At 40.3% G+C, this 25104-nt stretch overlaps 1 protein-coding gene across 3 annotated transcripts in view; it reads left to right on the forward strand.

Moving 5' to 3' along the window:
• tenm2 (teneurin transmembrane protein 2) overlaps nucleotides 1-25104 on the forward strand; it is a 384812-nt gene that overhangs the window by 300071 nt on the left and 59637 nt on the right. For all 3 annotated transcript variants that reach the window (XM_037540529.1, XM_037540530.1, XM_037540531.1), the window contains one exon: nucleotides 23421-23543. In XM_037540529.1, the coding sequence (XP_037396426.1) occupies nucleotides 23421-23543 (123 nt within the window). The remainder of the gene's footprint in view (nucleotides 1-23420; nucleotides 23544-25104) is intronic.

Genomic DNA, 25104 nt, shown 5'->3' on the forward strand with positions numbered 1-25104 from the left:
GCGGGGATCAGATCGCTACGAGCGAGCAGAGCACTCCTGGATCCACTGGACAGAAGGAGGCTGTGCACACACACACACACAGGGCTTATATTGCCTTTGTGGCTAAGTCAGAACTGTTTCTGACTTCCTGGGAAAAGTCCACTGGAAGGGCCCTCCAAGTTGTAATTCATACTCACTCTGGCTTTTCAGGGTTGCAATTCTGTGACATTGAATTAACATGGTGGCAAACATAGTGCAAAGTAAGAACAAGAAGGAGATTAAAGGCTTTTAATTTTTCCTGATCTCTGAGTAGTTGCTTTGTGACTGTCGTGATTGTGAAAAGTGCCGAACAAATTACGTAGAATTTTTGTATTTTTGTATGATACGCTTTAAGATCGCTAAATGCAAGAAAATACCTGGAAAATTGGAAGGATTACTCTGTCTGTGTAAGATTTGGAGAATTCTGATCAAGCTGTCTGCTTTCATGTCCTTTCTAATGCTAGCAGCTACTACTAATAAAATAAGTGAAGCACTAACCAAACAGCTCATTAATTCACGCTAAGAGTGAAGGGTGTATTTTTAAACCTTAACAGTGTTTCCATACTGCAGTCTTTTATTAAAAAAAATAAAGTAATTCTCTTTCCCATTATATTGGCCAGCTCCCATTAAATATTTTCTACTTTTCTGTTGTTACTCCTGTCTTTTGTTTTATAGCATTCATTCCTACCATACTTCTAATTTTCAAAGGTGTTCCTCACTATCGAGATATCTCTGAATGCTTACTGCTTCCTTTATTCTTGGACAGTATGTGTGTACTGTATAAAACCTATTTGAGAGCTTTTTAGGCTCTCATAGCAGACAGGCATGCACTGGCTTACTGTGAGCCTCAAACAGTTGAATCCCCTGAGCTACGCAGTTGGAAATAGCAAGTCATGAAATACTGAGAGCCTGGTTGTCATGAACTTAGGCTTAATTAAGAGAGGAACAATGGCCAGATGAGGCTTCTCTTTGGCATACACTCAGTCGTTTGCAAGTTTTGGAGCTGCTGGTCAAATGACTTGATTTGTTGATATGTTATATTTTAATTTTGTGTTTTTGTCAGTTCATCATGAAATGTCCACATAATGTAAAGGGCAATTGCATGTTCATAATTGTAGTAAAACATTTTTTAAAAATCATGGAAGTTACAAGGAGTTTTTTTTTTTTGTGACAGCAATGGTAAACAAGTGCATAATAAATTGCCCACCCTTTCCACTGACTGTGTTAGCGCCCTTGAGCTGAGTAGAGGTGTGCTTGTGTGTGTGTGTGTGGTGTGGGCAGTGTCACCTCTATGTACACTGGGACACTGAGGCTGCTCATACATCAATAGAGACAGGCAGTGTGGCGAGTGTCATAGCAGTTTCCTCTTTCTTTCTTTCACTCTCTCTCTCTCTTTCCTCCCATTGACCGCCAATGAGTTGCACTGTCCTTAACTTAAGCCACTGACCTTCTCGCCAGTCTGCTGTTGCTTCTCTGTAATGTCACGTTATTGAGCCGCTTACCCTCTCTGCCCGCTGGTGACCGAAGCCCAGACACTTTCATGGCCAGAATATTCCAAATTTGTGAAAAGTGCTTTGTTTCTTTTCTGCTTTCAGTAGCAAAGGTCCCGCAGGCTGTGAGGAGAGTATGAGAAGTTTGTACGTGTGCAGTTTGCATTTGAACACAGCTGCTTCCTAAGTTGTTCTCTTGACCCCAAGGTGACCTTAGCATGTCACTTCACAGAAGGCTAGTGGGAGCACGAGAAATAAAGAAAGAAAGAGAAAGAGATGTAGCCTGCTCAGAAGGCATTAGCATATGGCGCATATGGAACAGGAAGCATATGGTGTGTACAGTGCGTCTGTTTCAGTATCAGCAGGGTCTATCGCTGCGAAGCTGGCCTCTCTTAACAGACTGCAAGAGGCCGAAAGGAGTCAGAACAAGGGCGAAGGGACAGAAGTTCAGGGAGGAGCGAGAGAGCTTTTAAATTACATGTCTGTTTCCCTACAGAGGACTAGCGTGGATGCAGAAGTCTGCTGTTCAGTTCGGTTCAGTAAGTTTTATTACTCTGATCCCATTTACATACATTAGTGCACAAGCATTAAAATAACAAGAACAAATTAAATTTTACGAATATTAGTAAATGAGTGCAATGTACTTTAACAATTAAATTGTTCAAATTTAGCAGATTTTAAATATGTTCATTAATAAGTTACATTATGTAATGCTACCTTGGACTGAGTAGGGCTGCAGTGAATGAGAGTTTTGTTCCATGTCAGAAAAGTTTTTTTTTTCTGTACAGCTGTAGTTTTGCTCCTTATCTGTGTCATTGAACAACAGTCTTTGTAGCGTAGCAACAGCAGGCATCACATCTGAGGCTAATGCAGCTGAGGAGGTCACTTGTGGGATGCTGTGCCGTGTCTGAGTCTCTTGATTGGCTGCTTGAGCTATAGTTGAAAGGAAATGTGTGATTTTAGAAATCTTGGTATCTGATGACTCTCACTGCCCATTTGAAGAGACGATAGTCTGCAATTTATATACTCATACTGTACAAAAATGCTCAGACCATGAACAATTTTAAATAAAGCCGTTTCATAAGAATAATTCTCTGTACGGAACAGACACTGAGAACCCTGAGAAACTGAGCTGCGCTGCTAACACTGTGCACAGAAGCTAAAGCCAGGCGGTGATGTACATGGTAGCACAGTACAGTCTCTCTACAGGAAAATCACCATATTAACACTTATGCCTTGCAATTGTATTTAGTAAAACAGTGTAAAGTTGGTATAGGTACACTTTGGTAGCAAACGATTTTTTCGCCTCTCTACCTGGCCTACATGTCTCCAACCATAGTGGGGAGGTGGTTGTGAATGTGTGTTTAAAAATGGGATAAAATCACACAGTGTTGCTCTGGTGGAGATATCATACCAGGGCAGAATGTTTAAAGCGACCAGTGGCTTTGTGTCAGACTGTCACAGAGTCAGTAACACTTCTCTGTGTGAGCAGAGCCTTCTTCATTGCATTTGTTCATTAGCACAGCACTGTACACTCACTTACATGACAGTAGTTATGAGCCCATTACCAATATGGGTATCAGTGCATCACTAGTTTAATATGATTGTATGCCTGTTATCAAAATAATATAATGGCATTTTATCCATATTATTTATTTATTTTTCATTAGAAATTGAAAGTATTATGTTCTTTGGAGGGCGGCACGGTGGCGTGGTGGGTAGCGCTGTCGCCTCACAGCAAGGAGGGCCTGGGTTCGATTCCCCGGCCGGGTGACCGGGGTCCTCTCTGTGTGGAGTTTGCATGTTCTCCCCGTGTCTGCGTGGGTTTCCTCCGGGTTCTCCGGTTTCCTCCCACAGTCCAAAGACATGCAGTCAGGCCAATTGGGTGTGCTAAATTGTCCCTAGGTGTGAGTGTGTGAGTGACTGTCTGTGTCTGTGTGTCTGCCCTGCGATGGACTGGCGACCTGTCCAGGGTGTATCCTGCCTTCCGCCCGAAGACTGCTGGGATAGGCTCCAGCTCCCCCCCGCGACCCTGACGGAGAAGCGGCTTGGAAAATGGATGGATGGATGGATGGATGTTCTTTGGAACACATTATTTGTTAAAGTATCACAAAAAGATTCACAACTTTGCAGTCAGGCCACAGTAAGTCAGGTGTATACATATGTATACGTACAGATACACATAGATGCATTCACAGTGGTGTTCACATATACTTGTCAAAGACTAACAACAGACTTGAAAAACAATAACCTGGATAGAAGGGTGGAGATGTAGTGGAATCAGGATTGATGACTACTTCCTATTTAAATTTAATTATTCCATATCTTCCATTATTGACATTGCTGCCATTATTGACATTGCTGGGCTCTATATTTTAACAAATTTCTGCTTCTGTAGTCTCAAATTGTGTTATCGCTTCCATATTATGTAGTTTCCATAAATGCTGAATCCAGGACTCATATGTTGGGACAGTAGTTTTCAGCCAATTAACAGTTAAACTTTTAATGGCTGCTGCAAATAAAGTTTGGAGACGGTAGATTTGGCACCTGTTATCAAATCCCTGTGGGACAACTCCTAACAAAAGTATTCTTAAATTACATAAAATCAAAATTCAATTCAATTAAAATTCAGTTCATAAGTAAAATCTTTCATTTTCACATTTTACCCTCTCCCACATTTTCATTTTCATTTGTTCTTCTGCTTTTTATCTTTCTCTTTCTCATTCCCTTTGTTTCTTTTCAGTTCTCTCTCTCCCTTTCTTTCTCTCTCTCTCTCTCTCTCTCTCTCTCTCTCTCTCTCTCTCTCTCTCTCTCGGATGCAGTTTAATACAGTTCAGTTGAGTTCAGTTCAGTTTAGTTCAATTCAGTTCTATTTCAGTGAAATTAATTCTGATAGATTCTGTTCAGTGAATTTAGTAGTTCAACACAGTTCAATTCAGCTGAATTTAATTTAATTCAATGCAGTTAAATTCAAATTAGTTCAATGTAGTTCTATTAAATTCAGTTCAGTTAAGTTCAGTTGAATTAACTTCAACTCAATTCAGTTTAATCCATTTCAATTCAAATGAGTGTCACTGATAACATGATAAATAGAATCAGCATGCAGAACAAATTTATTTACATTAGAAATGTAGATTTATGTAGTTTTTCTCTCTCTCTCTCTCTCTCTCTCTCTCTCTCTCTATCTCCCCCTTCTGTATTCTCTCTGCCTTATTCTCTTGCTCTACTTCTCTGTGCCCTTGTCAATTTTGCCTGATGTATCTCATGGTTCTCTCAGAGATCAGAAGAGTGCAGGTACATGAGTCTGACGCTGCTCTGAGCAGTCACAGTCTGTCAGTATAAGCCGCGATGTTGTGGCTCACCCTGCCCGCAGCGAGCCAGACAGCGGCCGGGCCCAGTTCTCTCTTTTCCACGTCTCTCTCTCTCTGTGCATCACTTCCTCTTAAACAAAGGCTGAGCATGCCAGCTCTGAAATGAACCTCTTTCATCTGTCTCCATTGCTCACTCTCTCTCACACTCTCTTTTTGCCTGTCATTGACTGACTGGTGGCTTCCTTCAGATCAAGGGCCTGTACGAAACCGACAACCACCCAGTCCAAAGGCCTCACTAAAGATTAACTCAGCGGCCTACTGTAAAGAATTAATGACCCTTTTTGAGGGCGTTTCATTGATTCTGGCTCTTCCTGCCAATCCTTTAATAATCAGCAGTGAGATTTAAACCTGTCTTCTTCTGTGATGTGTCCAATCAATCTGGCATCAAGTGAGGAAGATGCTAGGGCTTTCTACAGCAGTGGTTTTTTGTGGGTGTGTATGTCTGTCTCTCTGTTTTGTCAGACTGGCTGTTTGTGTATATGCTGGTTTGTCTGTCTATGTCCATGTTTATTGGACAGGATGGAATGGGCTTATGTTCCAGAGATGTAAATCTTTGACCTCATGATGATTCAGTTCTTTTACAGTTCTTTGGGAAATGATTCAGGGAATCATGAAAGTTCAGCACGAAACCTCAGTTAACTATTTATATAATGTTTGATATGCCTCCCAGACACAACCACTTCTAAGCACCAAACAAAGAAAAATGCCAACAGAACTCCTCAGACCAAATTGTGGCAGTAAATTAGTTAGAATTATCAGGCTAAGAGAAGTAAAAAGGTGTTATGAGTAAACATAATTCAAACATAAACTATACTCATCTGGAGGATTGTTCTGTTTTTATTCCATTCTAGAAGCTGAAAAAGGTTTGGGTTAAATTAGGTAGAAGACCACATTCACAGCTTAATGGCAAAACTCTTAACAACTAGCTCGCTCTAAGATAAGCTAAACTTTATTTAGGTTAATATCATGTTTGTCTATAAATAATGTTATAAAAAAGATTAGCTTTTTGTGAGATCTACTGTTATGTTTGGTTTCAGCCACTCAAACCTGTTCCTTATTAAACATGGAAATGTGAGGTTTTAGGACCACATCATACATCTGAATGTATTAACGTCACATGAGTCAAAAACCAGGTCCAGCTTGATGTTTAGGTCTCAAATGGAAAATCAGCATCATACTGATTACGATATGATGAAAGTAGAAGATAACTCACTTACATCCTCAGCAGATATTTACCAAGTTTTTGCTGAGGTCTCTTCTGATACTCTCTCAGTGTGCTCGCAATCATCCGATTCATCTGCCTAGGAAAGGGGTCATCAAGACGGAAACACAAAATACATAAGATGTTCTTCTGCATATTGCATGTTCTTGCACATTTCCACCAGAGAGGTCTCCAAATCCCTAAAACTTACATACTGTTGCTGTATGTAATTTTTAATTACATTACTGGGCATCATTTAGGCGTGATGCAACGCAGACATAATAGACAGAGAATAACCTGTAAACAATAGTTTTCAATAACTTTGCAAATTATATAAGATACAGAATTTAGATCTTCAGGTTCTGATCACATTTCAGACATGGAACTGTTTTGGAGTTATATCTAATATAGTTGATTATAGTCTAACACTGCAAAATTGAAGTACCACTTTTAGATCAATAAACACCATTAATTTGATCAGTTTATCTGTTCTTTAAATTACTCTTAACAAAGTAACTCTAGCAGAAGCTTGTTCCTCCAGTGAGTAAAGCTAAGTGTGGCTAGCGAGACAGAGCACATACACATACAACCAGCCGCAGACATGCCTTAATATTTCATAACTATCTCTGAAAGCATGTTTTCAAAGACAAAACATTAACTTTAATACACACACTTGCATATGCTCATGTGTAAGAAGGCAGGGAAGAGGATTGTTAACTACTGCCCCAATGCACACTGAACCTGCATAACACTAATTGCACCACTCGTTCATTATACACTTACTCCACTGATTTCAGTTCCACTCTATTATATTTTAATTCAAACAGTATTACGCCTGTAATAAGCTTTTGGTTCAGAGAGTGAGAGAGAGAGAGAGAGAGAGAGAGAGAGAGAGAGACAGAGAGAGATGCAGAGAGCGATGAGTTAGGGAGTCATATTAAAGGCAGACTGTGTGTGTGTGTGTGTGTGTGTGTGTGTGTGTGTGTGCGCGTGTGTGTGCATGTGTGTGTGTGTGTGCTGTCTCACTGTAGCATTGATCTGGCTCAGGATTTCAGCTGCCTCTCATTTCCTGTCACTAATGTGAATAGATGAGCCATGAGGCAGACATGAACACACACACACACACACACACACACACACACGTGTGCACACTGTAATATAGACCTTACTCGCTGTCTCTCAATCTAAGCAGGAAATAAGGTGTGTGTGCCCAGTCACCAGTCACTCTCTCTGTTGAGCTGAGGACAGCATGCAATCAGCTCTGCTAACAAAACACTCTCTCTGCCTGTGTGTGTGTGAGTGAGGGGGGGGGGGGGTGTTTTTTTGACATTCTTGGGACAAAAATGAGAAAAAATACAGATAACATACAACTCCAGGAGAAGCAAAACGATCTTGTCTTTTTTTCAATTCGCTCCCCAGTTTAACCTTTGCCAGTTCTGCCTGCTAGCTAGGTCCTGCCCATTTACACAAAGTTACCAAGCTGGGAGGGTGAAGGTATGTGCTTTCTCCAAAACACATGAAGCCAACCCCTACGTCTTTTTCAAACTGCTGCAACATCTTTGGAGAACACAGAGGGCTTGGAGGAGAATGCTAACTGCCAACTTCTGTTACATTAGCTAACACACATTCACATTATGTAAAATACCTGGCATAAGCCTGTATAATTGTCCTAAGTAGTTAGAATACGTACACTTTATCAAGGTCATTACACATTTTAAGTGAAGTGAGCTTTTTTTTTTTACTTTTTATTTGTTTTGAGACAACAAACGAGCAAAAAAAACATTCCCGACGACACCTCTATACTGCATCACTACATCATTAAAGATTATATACTTAAAATGTCTATTTAGAGATGAATAATAGTAATGATAGTTGTAATAATAATAGTGAAAATAAAAATAGGAATAAAAGGAAATTTTTAAATGGTAAGTTTCACAAAAGTGAGATATGACGTGAGTTTTTTAATTAGCTTTTAAATGCAATGGAAACTCATTAACAGGCTTTTTAGTGAAGTGAGAATCACAACTAACTGGTTATTCACAAACACCTGTTTATGTTCAACAGCAGGATCAGTATATGCAACGTTTTCACTGAAAACACATAGAAATACAAGATTCTCACACACACATTTCTAAGCCGCTGATCATTCTGGGTTGCGGGAGGAGCTGGAGCCTATCCCAGCAGTCATTGGGTAACGATTCAGTATAAAAATCCTGCTTCTGAGTGCTGTAAATATCTAAGCATTTAAGCCATCAATAGAAGATGCTGGCAAAGCTGTTCATAACCAGGGGTCCAGGAGGAGCACAATACCCCATTCCACAGGCCTGACGGCACTTTGTGATAGAAGGAACACCAGCTAGTGGTATTTTTAAAATACTGCTATAAAAATAAATTGGCAGAACCCATCTGACTATACTAAAAAAAAAAGAAAGAAACATTGTTATACAGTGTTTTACTGGGGTTTTACTGCCCCTATGTGTGTGTGTGTGTGTATGTCTGTCTGTCTGCCCTGTGATGGACTGGCGACCTGTCCAGGGTGTATCCTGCCTTCCGTCCAATGACCGCTGGGATAGGCCCCAACATGGTTTTACACAATGTGCTCAGGTGCCTAAAACTTCTCAGTGCTGTATATATGGGGACTATATATAACCTAACAAGTTAGAAAAGTAAAGGCATGTGATTATGAAAGTACGTGGGTTTTGTCATGTTTGAAGAAGAGAATTGATTGTTTCTTATTTGAGCATGAGCACGTGAGGTATGTAACATTCAGCTCCAATCATGCGCAAGTGTGTGTGTTGCTAACGTAGTGAAAGCGACGAAAGGACAATTGCTCTAACCTTTGAATTACAGTCAATGAGGTTTTGGTTTCATCATTAGACTGCGCCGCTCCCCGAAGGCAGAGGGGGGAGAGTGTGTTACTGCTGGAACACTCTGATGGGCTAGGATGCTACTGATTGCTTCTCTCATTAACTGTGCATTTGAAGCTACTCCTCTCCCTAGAGGCACTGGCCAAGACTTGCATGCACGCACAAACACACACAAGTACACACACATACACACACACACATGCAGGGCCTTTGGGTCTTTCCCAAGCTTTGTAGTTGAACTTCAAAGCCCTTTGACCAGGCTCCTCATTTGCTGTGACTTTGCCCTCCAGTGTTGCCCTCTACACACACACACACACACACACACACACACACACATGCTGCCCATCCAAGGTCTGTCCTCTGGGATCTGTGTCCATTCTCAACCATTGAACTTCCAAAAGACCTGATGCACCCAAAGACCCCGACCATTAAGTATAAGTTATGAATTTTTTCAGGATATATATTCAGTCTGAGATTCTATGTAGGACAATTCACTTGCATAAGGGAGGGAAAAGTCAAAGGAAAATAAGTTAAAAATGGAGTAAAAAATAATCAAAATATGTAGAGAAACGGAGACTCCTAACAATACCATAACCCTCGGTAGATCACCAAAACTGTTCCCATCAGATGAACAGCACTGGTCTTTCAGAGAGAGGAGAAACTCAAGCTCCACTCTTGTTTAAGTTCTGAAAAAATCCACAGGCGTTTCTGTCCATCCTTCCACAGTAAGAAGACAATTCAACACTATGAGTCTGAAAGTATGTTTCGCTGTGAAAAACGTGTTGCTGAACAAAGTAAATAGACAAAATAGATGAAAATTTACATATCAAACAAAGAAAAAGTTGATTGACCACCCTGGATTTCAACATCACTGAATGTCTTTGGGATTACCTGGATCATGAGAAGCAGAAAATGACTGAACTTTAGAGGTGTCAAAAAATATTGTGGATATAGTGGATTTCTTTAAACTAAAACTAAAATGTACAGTATAATTTTGTGCAAAGGTCTTGTAGACCTAGCCATTGTGTTATTCAGTTCACAAGACTGTCATGCCATCTCTAAAACAACTTGCCCTGTATTATCTACATATACTCATTCTTCTCAAGGCATTAAACATCACACTTTATGACGTTGAATTCTCATGTGCTGGCATGCTCATCTCTTTTATGACCTCGTATGGATGATTTATAAAAATGCTGTTGTGGACAGTGAGGTTTTTTAAACTGAAGGAGGGAAAGACAGTTTTTCGAAATATCTGGATGTGTGAGATGTGTGGATGCCTCAGAGGCATTTAAATATTCATTTTCAGGTTGGTAGTTTGGGAGATGCTAGTGGAAGCAGAAGCAAGATTATATATGTTTTTGCCAAGTGGAAGCACCTCTTTGGCGAGGAACGAGAATGAGAGAGAGTGAGTGATTAAACGTAAAGCTATCACATAGAGGCATCAGTGAGAATGAAGGATCTCTCTTCTCATGCAGCAGGATTCGTAAACCAATTACAAGCGCCATCCAGGAGAGGCTCAGCTTACAATTAGTGTCCTAATTGAGGTCAGTCTTGTTAATTTAGTGGTAAATTAGAACAGTTAATGTGCATATATTAGGAAGGCCAAGGGAGATTGTAAAAATAAGGTACGGGAAAATTACCTTTAAAGTAATACCACAGTCCCTCTCTTCCTCCAATTACTCTACTGTAACAGGCCGACGGGCTGAGTGAGAAATGGAGGAGAGGGATAGAGGGATGTCCTGGATTCTGCAGTGATGAGGATGAGTGACCCAACATTGTCCTTCATTTCAGAAACACACACACACACACACACACACACACACACACACTGAGTATATTAAAACCCATTTCCAGAAAAGTTGGGATGGTGGGTTTGAACACATTGAACAGGGGAAATTTAAGACAAGAAAGATTGTGAAATGCTGAAAAAACATCAGTGGTTATACCTGGGCATACAAAGAACATCCAGATAAAGGCCTAGTCCTTTATGAGCAAGCGCTTTATCCAAGGCTTACTACTTTGCCGAACATGTATTAGCAAAAAACTTAAACAGCAGTTTAAGAACAACATCTCTCAGTCAGTGATTGCAGGGATTTTCAGTATTTTAAACTCTACAGTGCGTAATAACATCAAAAGATGTAAGGAATTGTTTAATATTATTATGAACAGTCTCTGTGCATAAAGAAAAAGGCCAAAAACCACAAACAAATGCCCACATCCTTCAACTACTCAAATGGCACTTCATTCGCTAGAAAGCAGCTTGTTTCTGTAATGGATGTCACTGCTTGGGCTTGGCAATACTTTGAATATTGTCCATAAGCTCTATCTGTTGTTAGTGGGTTAGTGGCCTACACATCTGTGAAAGTGCTGTTATTGCTTAACATATTTTGGAAGAACAAATTCTGCCATCTAGAAAGAGAAAGTGCACTCATACTTTATTTAACATGACAACATAAAAAGTCATATTCTGCATGTGTTATAACAGAATGACTATGCAATGAGAGAGTGCAGGTGCTAGGCTGGCCTTCCTGCAGTCCAGAACTGCCATTTCTGCCATTGAAAATGTGTCTTATGAAGCTCAAAATGCAACAACAAAAGCCCTGTGTGGTTGCAGAGCTGAAGACTTGCATAACAGAAGAATGGCAAAAAATGTATGCTTTCAACACTATATCAGTTTGTGTCTTCAATCCCCAAATGAGTATTAAGTGTTGTTAAAAGGAAAAGTGATGTAACATAGTGCTAAGGTGGTTTTCATAAGAAAAAACATAAATCGTTCTCTTTTTATTTAGGTTTTAATATATGTCAAAAAGAATTTTGCTGATGTCTCATATCTTCATTTTTGGTGTTTTTCAGTTTTTGGCAGAGTTTTAAAATGCCTGGGGCCCTTTACATTGTGTATACATTTCATGAATGGACCAAAAGAAATGGCCAGAATGGACTTGGAATAAAGTCTGGTTCCATTGACTTACATTAAAAGTAAAGAAGCTGTTTTTCTCCTTCTGTAAAGTTATCACTATGGAGATACAAGGTTTTGTTCCCGACAAAGGCGATTTACTAATCACTGCTTTGTTTTTATTAGCATTACACATACTGTTCATACTTAATGTATGACACACGTACACATGCACACAAACATATACAACACTCGATGCATGTGCACCCACACACCAGCTTTGATTTTCAGGATCAAGACAAACAAAAAGAAGAAAGCATATATTCAACATGATATTTAAATGATAAATAATGCATTATTCTCCAACACAAAGTATAATATAAATAGTATAAATATATCTGTATATAAAAAGTATAATATAAAATCTATCATTGTTTAATTTGTCCACTCTTTACTTTAATGCATTCTGCTCCCACTTTAAATCTTCCATCGTTCTAATCTTCCAATCTTCCGTTCTTTAATCTTCCATCGTTCTAAAACCAGTGAGTTACAGCTGTGTTCACCCAACAAAAGCTGTTCCTAAAGGAGTCTCTGACAGAAGCCATTGGTGTTCTCAGAACAATGGACTAACCACTCCTGAGTAAAGATGTCCACCTCACTGATTTTTTTGGGATTACTTGAATCATGAGAAGCAAAAAATACAAACAACTTGTAGGACTAAAACACTGAAACTGGACATCTGAGATGTGAAGTAGGGTTTACTCAGAATACTGAAAAAGTTGCTATTATATTTAGTAGTTATGATTTTCCCTGCCTTCATCCAGAAGCTGAAAATGCAGAACAGTTCTATGGTACTGTAGTACTAGACAGCACTCAAACAACAACCACACTGCACAAACACTCTTGTACAGTGTATACAGGCACTGAATAGAGTATCACTCATAAGCTCATATGCGACGCACACACACACACTCACACCCATACACACACTGCCCAGTCAGACAGGCATTTTTCTTCTCCTTCACTCACACACCTGCACCATATAGACAAATTGTTTGCTGCACAGAAAGCTTACTTACAGAAATGGAGACACATAAAACAGCAAACACAAGATTGAACCTGCAGCGCTCAATGTGTGCGCACACAGAAAGAAGCAATTACACTCTCTCTCTCTCGCGCGCACATACACATAGACGTGCACGCACACGCTAGAACTGAGGGCGGCATGCTGAGTGTACCACAGGTGTGGAAGTGAAAACCTGTTAGTGTGTGCTCTGTGTGAGACAGCTTGAGAGAGAGAGAGAGAGAGAGAGAGAGATGTAGTCTTTTATGAATAATGGATATGTATGCCTATAGACAAATGCTTGCCAAAATTCATATCTCCATCTGATCTCTCCAGGGAAGTGAGACCACTTTTTCCTGGAGAGAGGAAATGTCTCCTCATATTCAACACGCGCGTCAGGGGGCTAAATCTACCACCCGCACAAGTGTGTGTGTTTCCTGATTGCACATATCCAAGCATCAGTGTTCACAAAATGACATCTTTGCAAGAAAAAAAGCACCTAACATGTATGCAATACAACTAATAATGTGTTATGACTTTGTTATATAGAAGATTGTTCAATTTTATTTCTGGACATTTTTACATATATAAAGTGATTTTGTCAGGTTAAAATGTCTTACTGCACTGGCAGATGACAGAACTGATGTAACATAGGGGCTGAAACAGGTTGCAAGTATGAACTGACTTTATTAAGGGCATTCTGATACACATGGTAATAGCAGGTAGGGGTCAATACACACACAGGAAGGCAGGAAAAGATGCAGATCCGTAATCAGACAAAACAAAGAGAGAAGCAGGGGTCAAAACCAGTAAAAACCAAACACAAGAAACGCATGTATTGAACACAGACTTCACAGACAAAAGGGGAATATAAAGCAGGCTTAATGACATCAAAATAATTCATGAATTAAAAAAAAATTTAAATAACTTGCAGCTGTGTTGGAGAGGAGGAGAATGGGCAGAGCCTGGAAGAGTTCAAGTCAGTCATCCCTGAAAGGGGGAGACATCACAACTACATCCAACATTGTATCTTCAGAACTGGTAAAATGATCCACCAATGCAGTTAGGTCATTACATTTGATAAAAATGCTTAAAACAACAACCATAATAAGTGGAAGTAATAATGATAATAATAAGCGGAAATTTCTAGAAACAGGGTAATTCAGTTTGTGTTATGCTTTAACAAGTTCATACTGTTCTTGTGGATTTGGACCTCTCTGGTGGAAAAGTATAACAGCATTTTGTAGTGCCGGTTGTGCTTGAAACCCCTTCCCTAAGTAGAACACAAAGAGTTTTTAAAGAGAACTCAGTCAAAACTTGGTGAAGGACGTGTTTTCTGAGGATGTCATGAATTGTCTTTTTTATGTTTGTCAGTGTAATGCTGTTTTTGTGTTTGAGACCTAGAGATCAAGCTGGACTTTCTTTTGGAGGCTGTTTGTGACTTTAATGTGTAAAGACGTATGACGTTGTCTGAAAAAACCCTGCAAAATGTGACACCACAGGTTTTTAGGTAAATTTCAGAATTTACAAGGTAACTAGAAGCAGGGCATGTACACCATCTTTAACCATATATATATATATATATATATATATATATATATATATATATATTTTTTTTTTTTTTTTTTATTTATATGTGTGTGTGTGTGTGTGTGTGTGTGTATATATATATATATATATATATATATATATATAGATAGATAGATAGATAGAGAGAGAGAGAGAGAGAGAGAGAGAGCGCGATAGAGAGAGCGAGAGCACTGCTTTAAGGTGCTATCACTGTGTTCGCTGACTAAAATATCATTTGCCCATGTCACCAAATGTGTCTCAGTACAGTACCTGCAGTGGAGACATTCTAACCCAGTTGGGCTTAACCACACCATGAGTGTGTGTGTGTGTGTGTGTGTGTGTGTGTGTGTGTGAGAGAGAGAGAGAGAGAGAGAGAGAGAGAGAGAGAGAGAGAGAGAGACAGAGAGAGAGAGAGTGAGGCCAGTGTTGGCTCTGTGTGGTAGTATTTTTAGCTCTGTCTCAGTATGGACTTGGACCTGGGTAGCCTCTACAGCACATGATTTGAGAAGCAGCCCGCCAGCACCAGCACTGGACACAGGGCATATGGGCCTGCCCACCAGCAGAATTCCACCGCCTGAGAGTGTTTGTGTTTCCCTGACTAAGTGTGTGTGTGCGTGTGTGTGTGTTTGAGAGAAAGAGAAGATGCGTGATCTGAACCTAGAGGTCTGACCCATGATGACAGGTGCGGTTGAGTCATAGATGGACTTTCTGCCAGCTCTCAATAGGTACACACACACACACACACACACACACACATACACGAAGAAGCCCAGATACAGCCAGCAGCTTCCCCTGGGCCATCCTTTACCTGAAGAACACTGCAGTTTATTCCAGGAATCAGTTTCTCCTGCGCTCACTCACGTTCTCTCTCTTCCTCTCTTCTCTTTTCTCATTGTCATTCTATTTCTCATTCTCTCCCTTCTCTTCATTTTTTTCTCTTTTTTCAATATCTCCCTTCACTGTTTTTAGTCTCTTTCTCATTTTGATTCTTTCTTCTGCTCTTTTTCTTTTTGTTATATGTCTCATTCCCTACCCCACATCCAGTACCACAGTGCCAAATAGTTCTTCTCTCTCTCTCTTTTTCTGATTTTCATTCTTTTTCTCATTCCCCTCTTCTCTTTTCAGTTGTTATATCTCTTTCTGAATCTCATTCTTCTGTTTTTCTTCTCTTTTTCATTCTTTCTCATTCCCTTCTTTCTCCTTTCTCTTTTTTCTCATTTTCATTCTTTCTTCTGCTTTCTCTTTTTCATTCTCTTTTCATTCCCACTGTATCCTTTCTTTTTCTTTCTCTTTCTCATTTCCGTTCTCTTTTGCTCTTTTTATTTCATTCTTTCTCATTCCCCTCTTCTCTTTTCTGTTGTTTTCTTTTTCTCAATCTCATTCTTTCTTTTGCTGTTTTCTGCTCTTCTTCTCTTTTTCATTCTTTGTCATTATCTTCTTTCTCCTTTCTCCTTTTCATTTCCTCATTTTAATTCTTTCAGCTGCTCTTCCCTCTCGCACATTTACCATCCAGTACCACAGTGCCAAACAGTTCTCTCAGCTGTTTCTCTCTCTCTCTCTCTCTCTCTCTCTCTCTCTCTCTCTTTCTCTTTCTCTTTCTCTTTCTCTTTTCTCATTTTCATTCTGTCTCTCATTCCCTCCTTTCTGCTCTTTCAGTTTTTCTTTCTTTCTCATATTCTATCTCTTCATCCTGGTCTCTTCTGGCCAAGGTAACCTTGTGGAGACACTGCTGGAATGTCATTCATAAACATCCTTTGTCTTTCTGGAACACTCTAGATGAAAACATCTGCCGTGGCGTAGCCATCCGGTACAACGGCCAAGAAGCCCACCCACACCCACAGACACACACACTCACAAACTGACACACGCTCTCACACATGACATATCTGTTTCCCTCTTGCGTCCCTGAAGAAGAGAGCACTTGGTAAACCGCAGGAATCGGCTCATGGTCAACACTCGTAAAGTCCCCCATCTGCTGCTGTATCATCTCCCACATACACACACACACACACACACACACACACACACTCATGTTGTTGGGCACTTAAAGGCACTACTGCACATAGGTTATACCTCACACCACAGGTGAATTATACATTAGGACTGCATAAAAATGCAACACACTGACATTCATTTTTAATAAGACACATTTTCTAGTTAAACCAGGCCTTATAATGAATATCATCTTTTCCTCGCTGATCCTCTCTTTATCTACATTCACTCTTTTTTCCACTGATTGCCTGTTGCGTTTAGCACAGTATGGACGTAACTCAACACTGCCATCTACTGGCACATACTGTAGGTGAACATGAGTTGCTCTGAAAGTTCTGTTGGTTCTAGCATGCATGAAATACATGCACATATACACACACATATATACACACACACACACACCTTAGAGCAGAGAGTCAGAGTGTGTGAGCTGCAGTTAATGTGTCTGAATCTGCTGCTGGGGCTGTTTCACTGATTCATTTACTAATTGTTCCATCGATTGTAAAATTAGCATTTAGCCTGTATCTGCATTCTTCATCAGGACAGAGGACAGATGGAGCGATAAAGCAATGAAAAAGGGGGAGGGGAGAGAGATGGAGGAAAGGAGAAAAAGTATATGCAGAATGAAAGACAGACACAGAGAGAGATGATAGATGGAAAGGCAAGAAGCAGAGATAGAGAACGCAGAACAGAGAAAAAGAAAACAAGACAGAGGATAAGACGGAGAGAAAAAGAACAAGAAGAACAAGAAAGGGAAAGGGACAGGAAGAAAAAAGGGAAAAAAAGTGAATGCAATGGAGAAAGAGAGAGGATGAAAGGGAGAAAGTCAGAGGGAAAAAGAAAAAAGGAAGAACAGAGAGAGGAAGAGATAAAGGAAAAATGAGAAAGAGTAGTGGAAAACTAAAAGTGGACAGAGAAAGCTGATGAGAGGATTAACGAGGGAGAGAAGAAAGAAAGAAATGTAGACGGAGAGGATGAGAGTGAGAGGAAGAGGGAGAATAATGAGAGAAAAGCAATGACTGAAAAATCGAATGCAAGGGAGAAAGAGAAAGAGAGGAAAAGCAGATGAGAGGGAGAGAGAGTAAGAAAAAAAGAGAGAGAGATTGAGGATTAGATGTAGGAAACGAAAAGCAGGGAGAGGATGAGAGGGAGAAAGGGAGACAGGATGATAGAGAGGAAAGGAGAGAGTGAAAGGTGAGATGAGAAGGAGAAAGACAGATCGGGAGAGAGGATGATAGGAAGAGAAAAGGAGATATACACTCACCGGCCACTTTATTATGTACAATAAATTGCTTGTTAACACATATAGCTAATCAGCCAGTCGCATGGCTGCAACTCAGTGCATTTAGGTGTTTATGTAGAGGTGGTCAAAGCAACTTCCTGAAGTGCAAACCGAGCAGCAGAATGGGGAAGAAAGGTGATTTAAGTGACTTTGAACGTGGCATGGTTGTTGGTGCCAGACGGGCTGGTCTGAGTATTTCAGAAACTGCTGATCTACAGGGATTTTCACGCACAACCATCTGTAGGGTTTACAGAGAATGGACCGAAAAAGAGAAAATATCCAGTGAGCGGAAGTTGTGTGGACGTAAATGCCTTGTTGATGTGAGGGGTCAGAGGAGAATGGGCAGACTGGCTCGAGATGATAGAAAGGCAACAGTAACTCAAATAACCACTTGTTATAACCAAGGAATGTTTACAATACCTTGTTGAAAGTATGTCACAAAGAATTAAGGCAGTTCTGAAGGCAAAGGGGGGTCCAACCCTTTACTAGCAAGGCCAAAAGAGAGGGAGAAAGAAAAGTAGAGAGAGCATGAAAGCAAAAAGAAAGAAAGAAAGAAAGAAAGAAAGAAAGAAAGAAAATGGGAAGAGAGAGAGCTGATGAGAGGGAGAAAGAGAGAGTGATGGAGAAAGATGAAAAAGTGGATAGAGAGAAGTGAGGGACTAGGGTGGAGAGCAGGGAATGAGGGGTGAAGGGAGGAGAGAAAGGCTAGTGTTGTGTGTCTCTTCTCCTCTATATGTGACACATAAAAAAAGCTGACAGAGTCTGGAGCAACTCCCAGAGTGTCAGCGCTTTCCTTTAACAGAGAGTGAGAGAGAGAGAGAGAGACTGGGAGGAAGGAGAAACGGGGGGGCTCTCCTCTCTCCCCTCTCTCTGTGAGGCGCAGGCGGAGGGGAGATGGAATTTGACAAGAGAGAAAATTGATTTTCTGGGATGAGATTTAGGTGTGATAGGCAAGCAGAATGAAGGTGAGCGAAGGGGTGGGAGTCATTAACACACAGCCTGCCATCCTGCCATCACCGCGGTGAGGACTGGGGCGGTGTGTGTGTGTGTGTGTGTGTGTGTGTGTGTGTGTGTGTGTGTGTGTGTGTGTATGTGTCAAACAGATCAAGTGATTGAGCAAATAAGGAGAGAAAAATGCAAAAGAAAAGAATTTCCCAATGTCTTCATGCTGTGGTAACCTGGTCACTTGCAATACACGGCTAGCTGCTGTGAGGAGATCTTTCAGTCTAAATGTCATTTATGAGTCATGGCCTGGACATTTTCTATTAACATATTCAGAAGATCAATTCAGTGAAAAATACAGAGTTGCACACTGGAGCTACAAGGCTAACGTAGCTAACAGTCCTACCAAGTAGCATTGTGTAAATTGCACACTTAAATCATCACACACTTCTGTCAAACTATGTTGAGATGTTGAATAATCTTAGATAGACTTCTTTACACAAAGTAATGTCAAACAGACTTGCTTATGGCATACTGTTATCTGTAAAATTGGATGGAAGAACGGAGAAATTTCAGGCTGCTGTTAACATTCTTGGCATAGCATAACACTTCTGTCATTTTATAGGTCCTATGTGACGTGTGGTGTCACAAACCACATAAGCAATCTCTGAGATTGCTTAACAATTCAGCATGGTTTAATGCAAGGGTGTGATGAATTAGACATGGTTAGCACAAAAGCTAAGTAGTGAAGTTAAAGATTAATTGTTAGTTACATCATCTTTGTAATTAAAAAAAGCAAACTTTGTACACCACATGCCTTGCAGTGGAAAAAAACACTAATGCGCCAATATAAAAATTACAATCAGTGAAAAATAAACGACAATGTAATTTGCTTGTTTAGTTGCTATTGTTATGTCTCATATTCTTGACGCTCTCAAATCTTAACCTAAATGTTTACATTAAACCACATATTAGGACTGCAATAAATATACTTCATATTTAACTTTCAAACATGCCACCGGCCGAGGCTTGAAGTCAAGGGATCATTTAGTGGGGGCAGTGCCCCTCCAGTCGATCATCAAGCCCCATTAAACTCACACTTTGTATATGTCTTTAGTGGCAACCTATAAAAAAATTAAAATAAAACTAAATTTTGTGCATGTGGCTGCTTCACTTTCCATGCACACCCAATATAAAGGGCTATATCGCTTGATATAAGAGGTCTTGTATGCATCACTTTGTGTTGTCTGCATTTTAATGTTGCACTGCATATTGCAGGAAGATAAATTAGCAGACGGATTTCCTAAATGGGTCGACATGTGGGCCTATTTTTTGTGGCTCTCCTGTTGATTCTGTCCTGAATGTCTGGCTCCTTTGGATAGATTTAATTCTTCTTCCCATATTTTCCTTAGCTACTTTTTTGCAACTATTTCTAAGAAAATCTCACCCCATCTGGCACCTTCAGGGTTCTCAGATGCCCCACTAATGATTTTGTTCTGGATTCCTGAGAACCCTTGCAGGGCAACATACATGATTATATCATGTTGTAAGTTGGAAACATTACCATCAATAAGCTGCATTATGAATTAGAGGGAGATACATTATATGGAAAGCTCCTACAGGAGCTTTTATGACATCCCATTCTGAAGCCCCCTTTCTGCAGCTAAAACAACTTCCAGTCTTCTGGGAAGCCTTTCTATAACATTTGAGGGAATTTTTGCCCATTTATCAAGAAGACCAGTTGTTAGGGCCTGGCTCTTATTTTCCGTTCTAGTTCATCCCAGAGGTGGTTTATGGGGTTGAGCTCAGGGCTCTGTGTGGGTCAGTAAAGTTCTTCCATACCAAACTCACCCAGCAATGTCTTTATGGACCTTGCTTTGGGCACTGGGCAGCAGTCATGATGGAACAGATAAGAGCCTTCCCAAAACGTTTCCCACAAAGTTAGAAGCATACAATTATCCAAAATGTCTTGGTATGCTGAACCATGATTTCTCTTCACTGAAACTAAGGGGCTTAAGGCTGACCTCTGAAAAATAACCCTATAGCATTATCCCTCCTCCACCAAATTTTATAGTTGGCACAATGCAGTCAGGCAGGTAAAGTTCTTCTGGCACACGCCAAACCCAGACTCGTCCATTAGACTGCCAGATAGAGAAGCGTCTTTTGTCACTGCACAGAATACCACCACTCCAGATTCCAATGGCAGTATGCTTTACACCACTCCATTCACTTGCCGTTGTGCTTAGTGATATAATTCTTGCATGCAGCTGCTTGGGCATGGAAACCCATGCCATTGGTCTGACACTTTGTGGCTGAGTTGCTGTGGTTTCCACAACGCTTCCACTTTTCAATAATATCACTTACAGTTAATATGGATATGGAAAATCCAGAAGGAAAGAAATTTCACAGACTGACTTGTTGGAATGGTGGCACCCTATTACAGTACCATGCTCAAATTCATTGAGCTCTTTAGAACCATGCATACAAACAAATGTTTGTAAAGGCAGATCGCAAGGCTTGATTTTATATACCTGTGGCAATGAAACTGAATGAAACACCTGATTTCAATAATTAAGAGTTGTGTCTCAATACTTTTGTCAGACATCGGAGCTGTCTGTGTTGTGTTAATGGAAGTTAACTGGTGAGGTGTCTTTCTCTGAGTCATAGGTGTACAATTATTTCAGTATCAATATGAAGGGACCCAGTAACAAATTTAGGGGGCCCAGTTACTGCAGGACTCCCAGTGCCATGGGCCCTAGTGCAATTATCCTGCCACCCCCCAGTACTTACGCCGCTGATGTCTTGACTCATCGACTACTAGTATAGTTTAAATTAGATTTTTCGCCCAACAATTCTTTTTATATTGTGAAAGAAATTCAGCAGTGAATGTGGTGGAGCTGAAACTGAATCTCTGAAACTTCCTCTGCATGCCGGCCCCATAGATGACAAACCAAAATTGTCTTTATAGATGCCAAGAAAAAAAAGGCAAGAAAAGTAGAAGGAAGGAGAGAAAAGTGAGTGCAACAGAGATACACAGCAAGGGCCCATATTGCAGTGTGCGTTGCACTGTAATTTGTTCCCCTTTCGATTTTCTGTGGTGGCTTCTTTTGCCCGTTTAGTATAGTGTCTGTATTTTTCACATCTCTCTCTTTGTACTAAAGTTGCTTGGCAGCGGTTGAAAAGCAGCCAGGGCTTGGGAAACGGAGCTGCTGTGACTGACTGGAGCTACCTGAACCTACACTAAACCCGGGAAAGAATGGGAAGAAAGAGACACTGTCTGCTTTTTTGTCTGTCACTTGCTGCACCACTGAATGGCATCAGCTCTTTAAAATAATGTTGTGTGGTTTTCTAAAGTTTCTGGCTGTGGGAGAAGTCATTTTTTTTACTTGTTAACTTTTAACTACGGCTTTGGGATTGAAATTTTTCTCTCTTTGTTTCTCTGTCTGTGTTTTTCCTCTGTCTGGCTCATCGGTCTCTGTCTCTTTTTCTCTCTTTCTCTCTCCTTCACTCCCTCCTACTGTTCTTCTGATTTTACCTTAGGTTTTGCCACCCTTCCCAATGGCTTCAGCAGTAGGCACAAAAAAACACAACTGTGAGTGCTGTGGCATTTTGTTAAAGTGCCAATTACTGGCTATTTCCCAACGTCTGCGTGCGGAAAATAATACAGAGCAGAGAGTCATAATTGTTGCTCTTTGCAAAGTCAAATTTGCAAGGATTTCCAGCAGCGTTAGGATTACATGTTAGAAATGCCTCTGAACTGTAACTCCGAGCCAGATCTGCACTTGCGCTTCCCTGGACTGACAGTGTATCAGCATCAGTCAACATCAGTCAGTCACACAGGCCTTTATATTCCTGTTCATTTGTCATCTGGTTTCTGTTGGGATTTGATAGACATCCTTCATTTGTTCTGCCCTTTTAACTTACTGTCTTCCTCCCTGCGTGTGAATGAAATATTTTTATACACGGCACCTAATCTGCTTTTTTTTTCCAGATCGCACCTTCACCATATGGTATTTCTTCTGCAAGAAATACCAACATTATAATGTCTGTATCCGTTTTTAGAACGTCCAGAAAAAGAAGTGAGAAACCAAGCAAACCACAATAAATAGAGAGATTGCCTTCTAGACCAGGCTGCTCAAAGTGTGGCCTGCAAGCCAAAGTTGGCCCATGAGGCACACCAGAAATTTACCCTTACCTTCATGCTGTCATTCAGCGAGAGAATAGATTTATTTTTATGCTGTACATGACATGCCATGTTAAATTCTTATTTTATTTTAAAAAAAGTATTTTTGTGGTGTTTTAATAATAAAATATAGTGCAAAGTTGAAACCTACCCTTTTGTTTATTTGTGTGCTGTTTTGTCTTGTTGGCCTTTGGCTCACCACATTGCACCTCATTGCACTTCAGCACCCCAAGACAAAAAGTTTTGGCACTGTGTTCCATAATTTCTCAAGTATGGCACACCAACCAAACATTTCACACTTCTGTTTTTATGTTTCCTGGTGCTCTGGATGTGACAGGACTGACAGATTGCACTGAGGTGTAGGGAAATGCAAGTTGCATAAACTTTGCCACAGGAAACATAAAGCAGAGATGGGACGATGGAAGTTCCTGGCACAGTTTTATTCCCAATCCTTTTTCAGAACTGTGTGTAATCTGGATCTTTTTTACTGTCCTTTTTATAGTGGAACGTAGCATGCTGACTCTTTCTTTTTTTTCTTCTCCCCAGCTATGAACCTTTTGGGGCTGAACTGGCAGCTGAAGCCTGTGGATGGTCCAATGCTGAACCACGGTCTGGGCACTGGCCTGCCTGGCAGTACAGAAGAGGCAGCAGTGCCCCCTGGAGGCAGAGGTAAGCTTCTGAAGCTGGAAACCCAAAACACAGTTTGCATATCTGCTGATCTTCACTCACAAAACAAAGCTTTTTATGTCTATTAATAAAGTAGTGACATTAAAGTAAAATACATAAAAGAGCTTAGAATGAACGGACTGGGCTTTGAAGACTTTCAAAGGTTCTGACATGGTATGACTTACCCTGCCTTCGTCTGACAAGCTGACAAAACTGCTCATATGTACAACTTAACATTTTATTTAGAAATGCAAGGTGCTATTATATGGTGTGAACATTTCATGACCTGGGGACCAGTATCCTCTTTACATTAATGTATATTAAGGTGAAGAATATTTGTTAGGTTTTGCTAGAGCAGAAATGAAATTCCACTCCAGCTAGTGAGGAGCCCCACACAGTTTCATCTGCTCTGTGATTAAAGTGAGAAATATTTTTCTGTGGATATTTAATTCTTTCAGCTCCATCTCCAGGACTTCTATAGGCTGAGTGAAAAGAACAGCGCTGTGTAATATTGTATTATTGCAGTATACTGTGGACACAGCACACATGTAATAATCCTGCTCTATTAATACCACTTCACAATCTCTTATATGTCTTTTTAGAGCCACTGAACAAACTCCATACAAATTCAGTACGCTAACCAGTGGTGGGTAGACTTTAACATTCAAATATGTGTAATGTAACTTAAAAAGAATAATTACACTAGAAGTAATAATCAAGTAGAAGTAAACTTAAGAGTAATGAAAGTACACTTTATTCCAAATATACTACAGTAAGATTATATCTGAAGTACAGTGTATTTGAAAAGTTGCTTAGGTAAGCATGTTACTAAAGTTTGTGATTTCCAATAAGTTAAAGACTGTACAAAGTGCAGCTGCTGCAGGCCGTGTTTGAGTGTTTCACTGTTAATCTGCTGTGCTCAAACTGTATAGCGCAGCAGAGCAAAGTGAACAAATCACTATTTTTCATTTTCATTATCATTCAGCTGTTTTAAGAATTTGATTTTGGACCCTGTTTTTAAAATATTTAACATTTGTGGTTATTCTTCTTTTTCGTTCCAAACCGAAAGCGCCTCTTTTGCCCATTTTCAGTGGCAGAAATTTGGGTGTATCTTACTTAATACCCATCTCTGGTACTAAAACACACACAAGCACAGACACACACAGACACACACACACACAAGCTCAGTCACTCTGCACTTTTCAGTTGCCTCTCTAGTTTGTCACTACTCTTTCTTTCTCACTCTCTCTGCTGCTGCTGTATTTGCCTCCCAGTCCCTTTCTCACTCACGCACCCTTGCAGCCGGCAGCTGTCCTTGACCATGACACATTTACCCCTAACCCGAACGACAACTCAATCAGTTCTCTCTGAATCTACAGCACAGACCAGCCACCTGTCCACACAGTGCAACTAAACATCTCTCTCTCTCTCTCTCTCTCTCTCTCTCTCTCTCTCCATCTTATCCCCCACCCTTCTCTCCCTCTCTACTTCTGTGAACAGAAAGTGTTACAGTTTATACACTGCATGAAGAGTGGGTGTCTAATGAGTTCGAAGTGTTCTCCTC

Source organism: Pygocentrus nattereri, chromosome 8, assembly GCF_015220715.1.
Source record: "Pygocentrus nattereri isolate fPygNat1 chromosome 8, fPygNat1.pri, whole genome shotgun sequence".
Taxonomy (NCBI): Eukaryota; Metazoa; Chordata; class Actinopteri; order Characiformes; family Serrasalmidae; genus Pygocentrus; species Pygocentrus nattereri.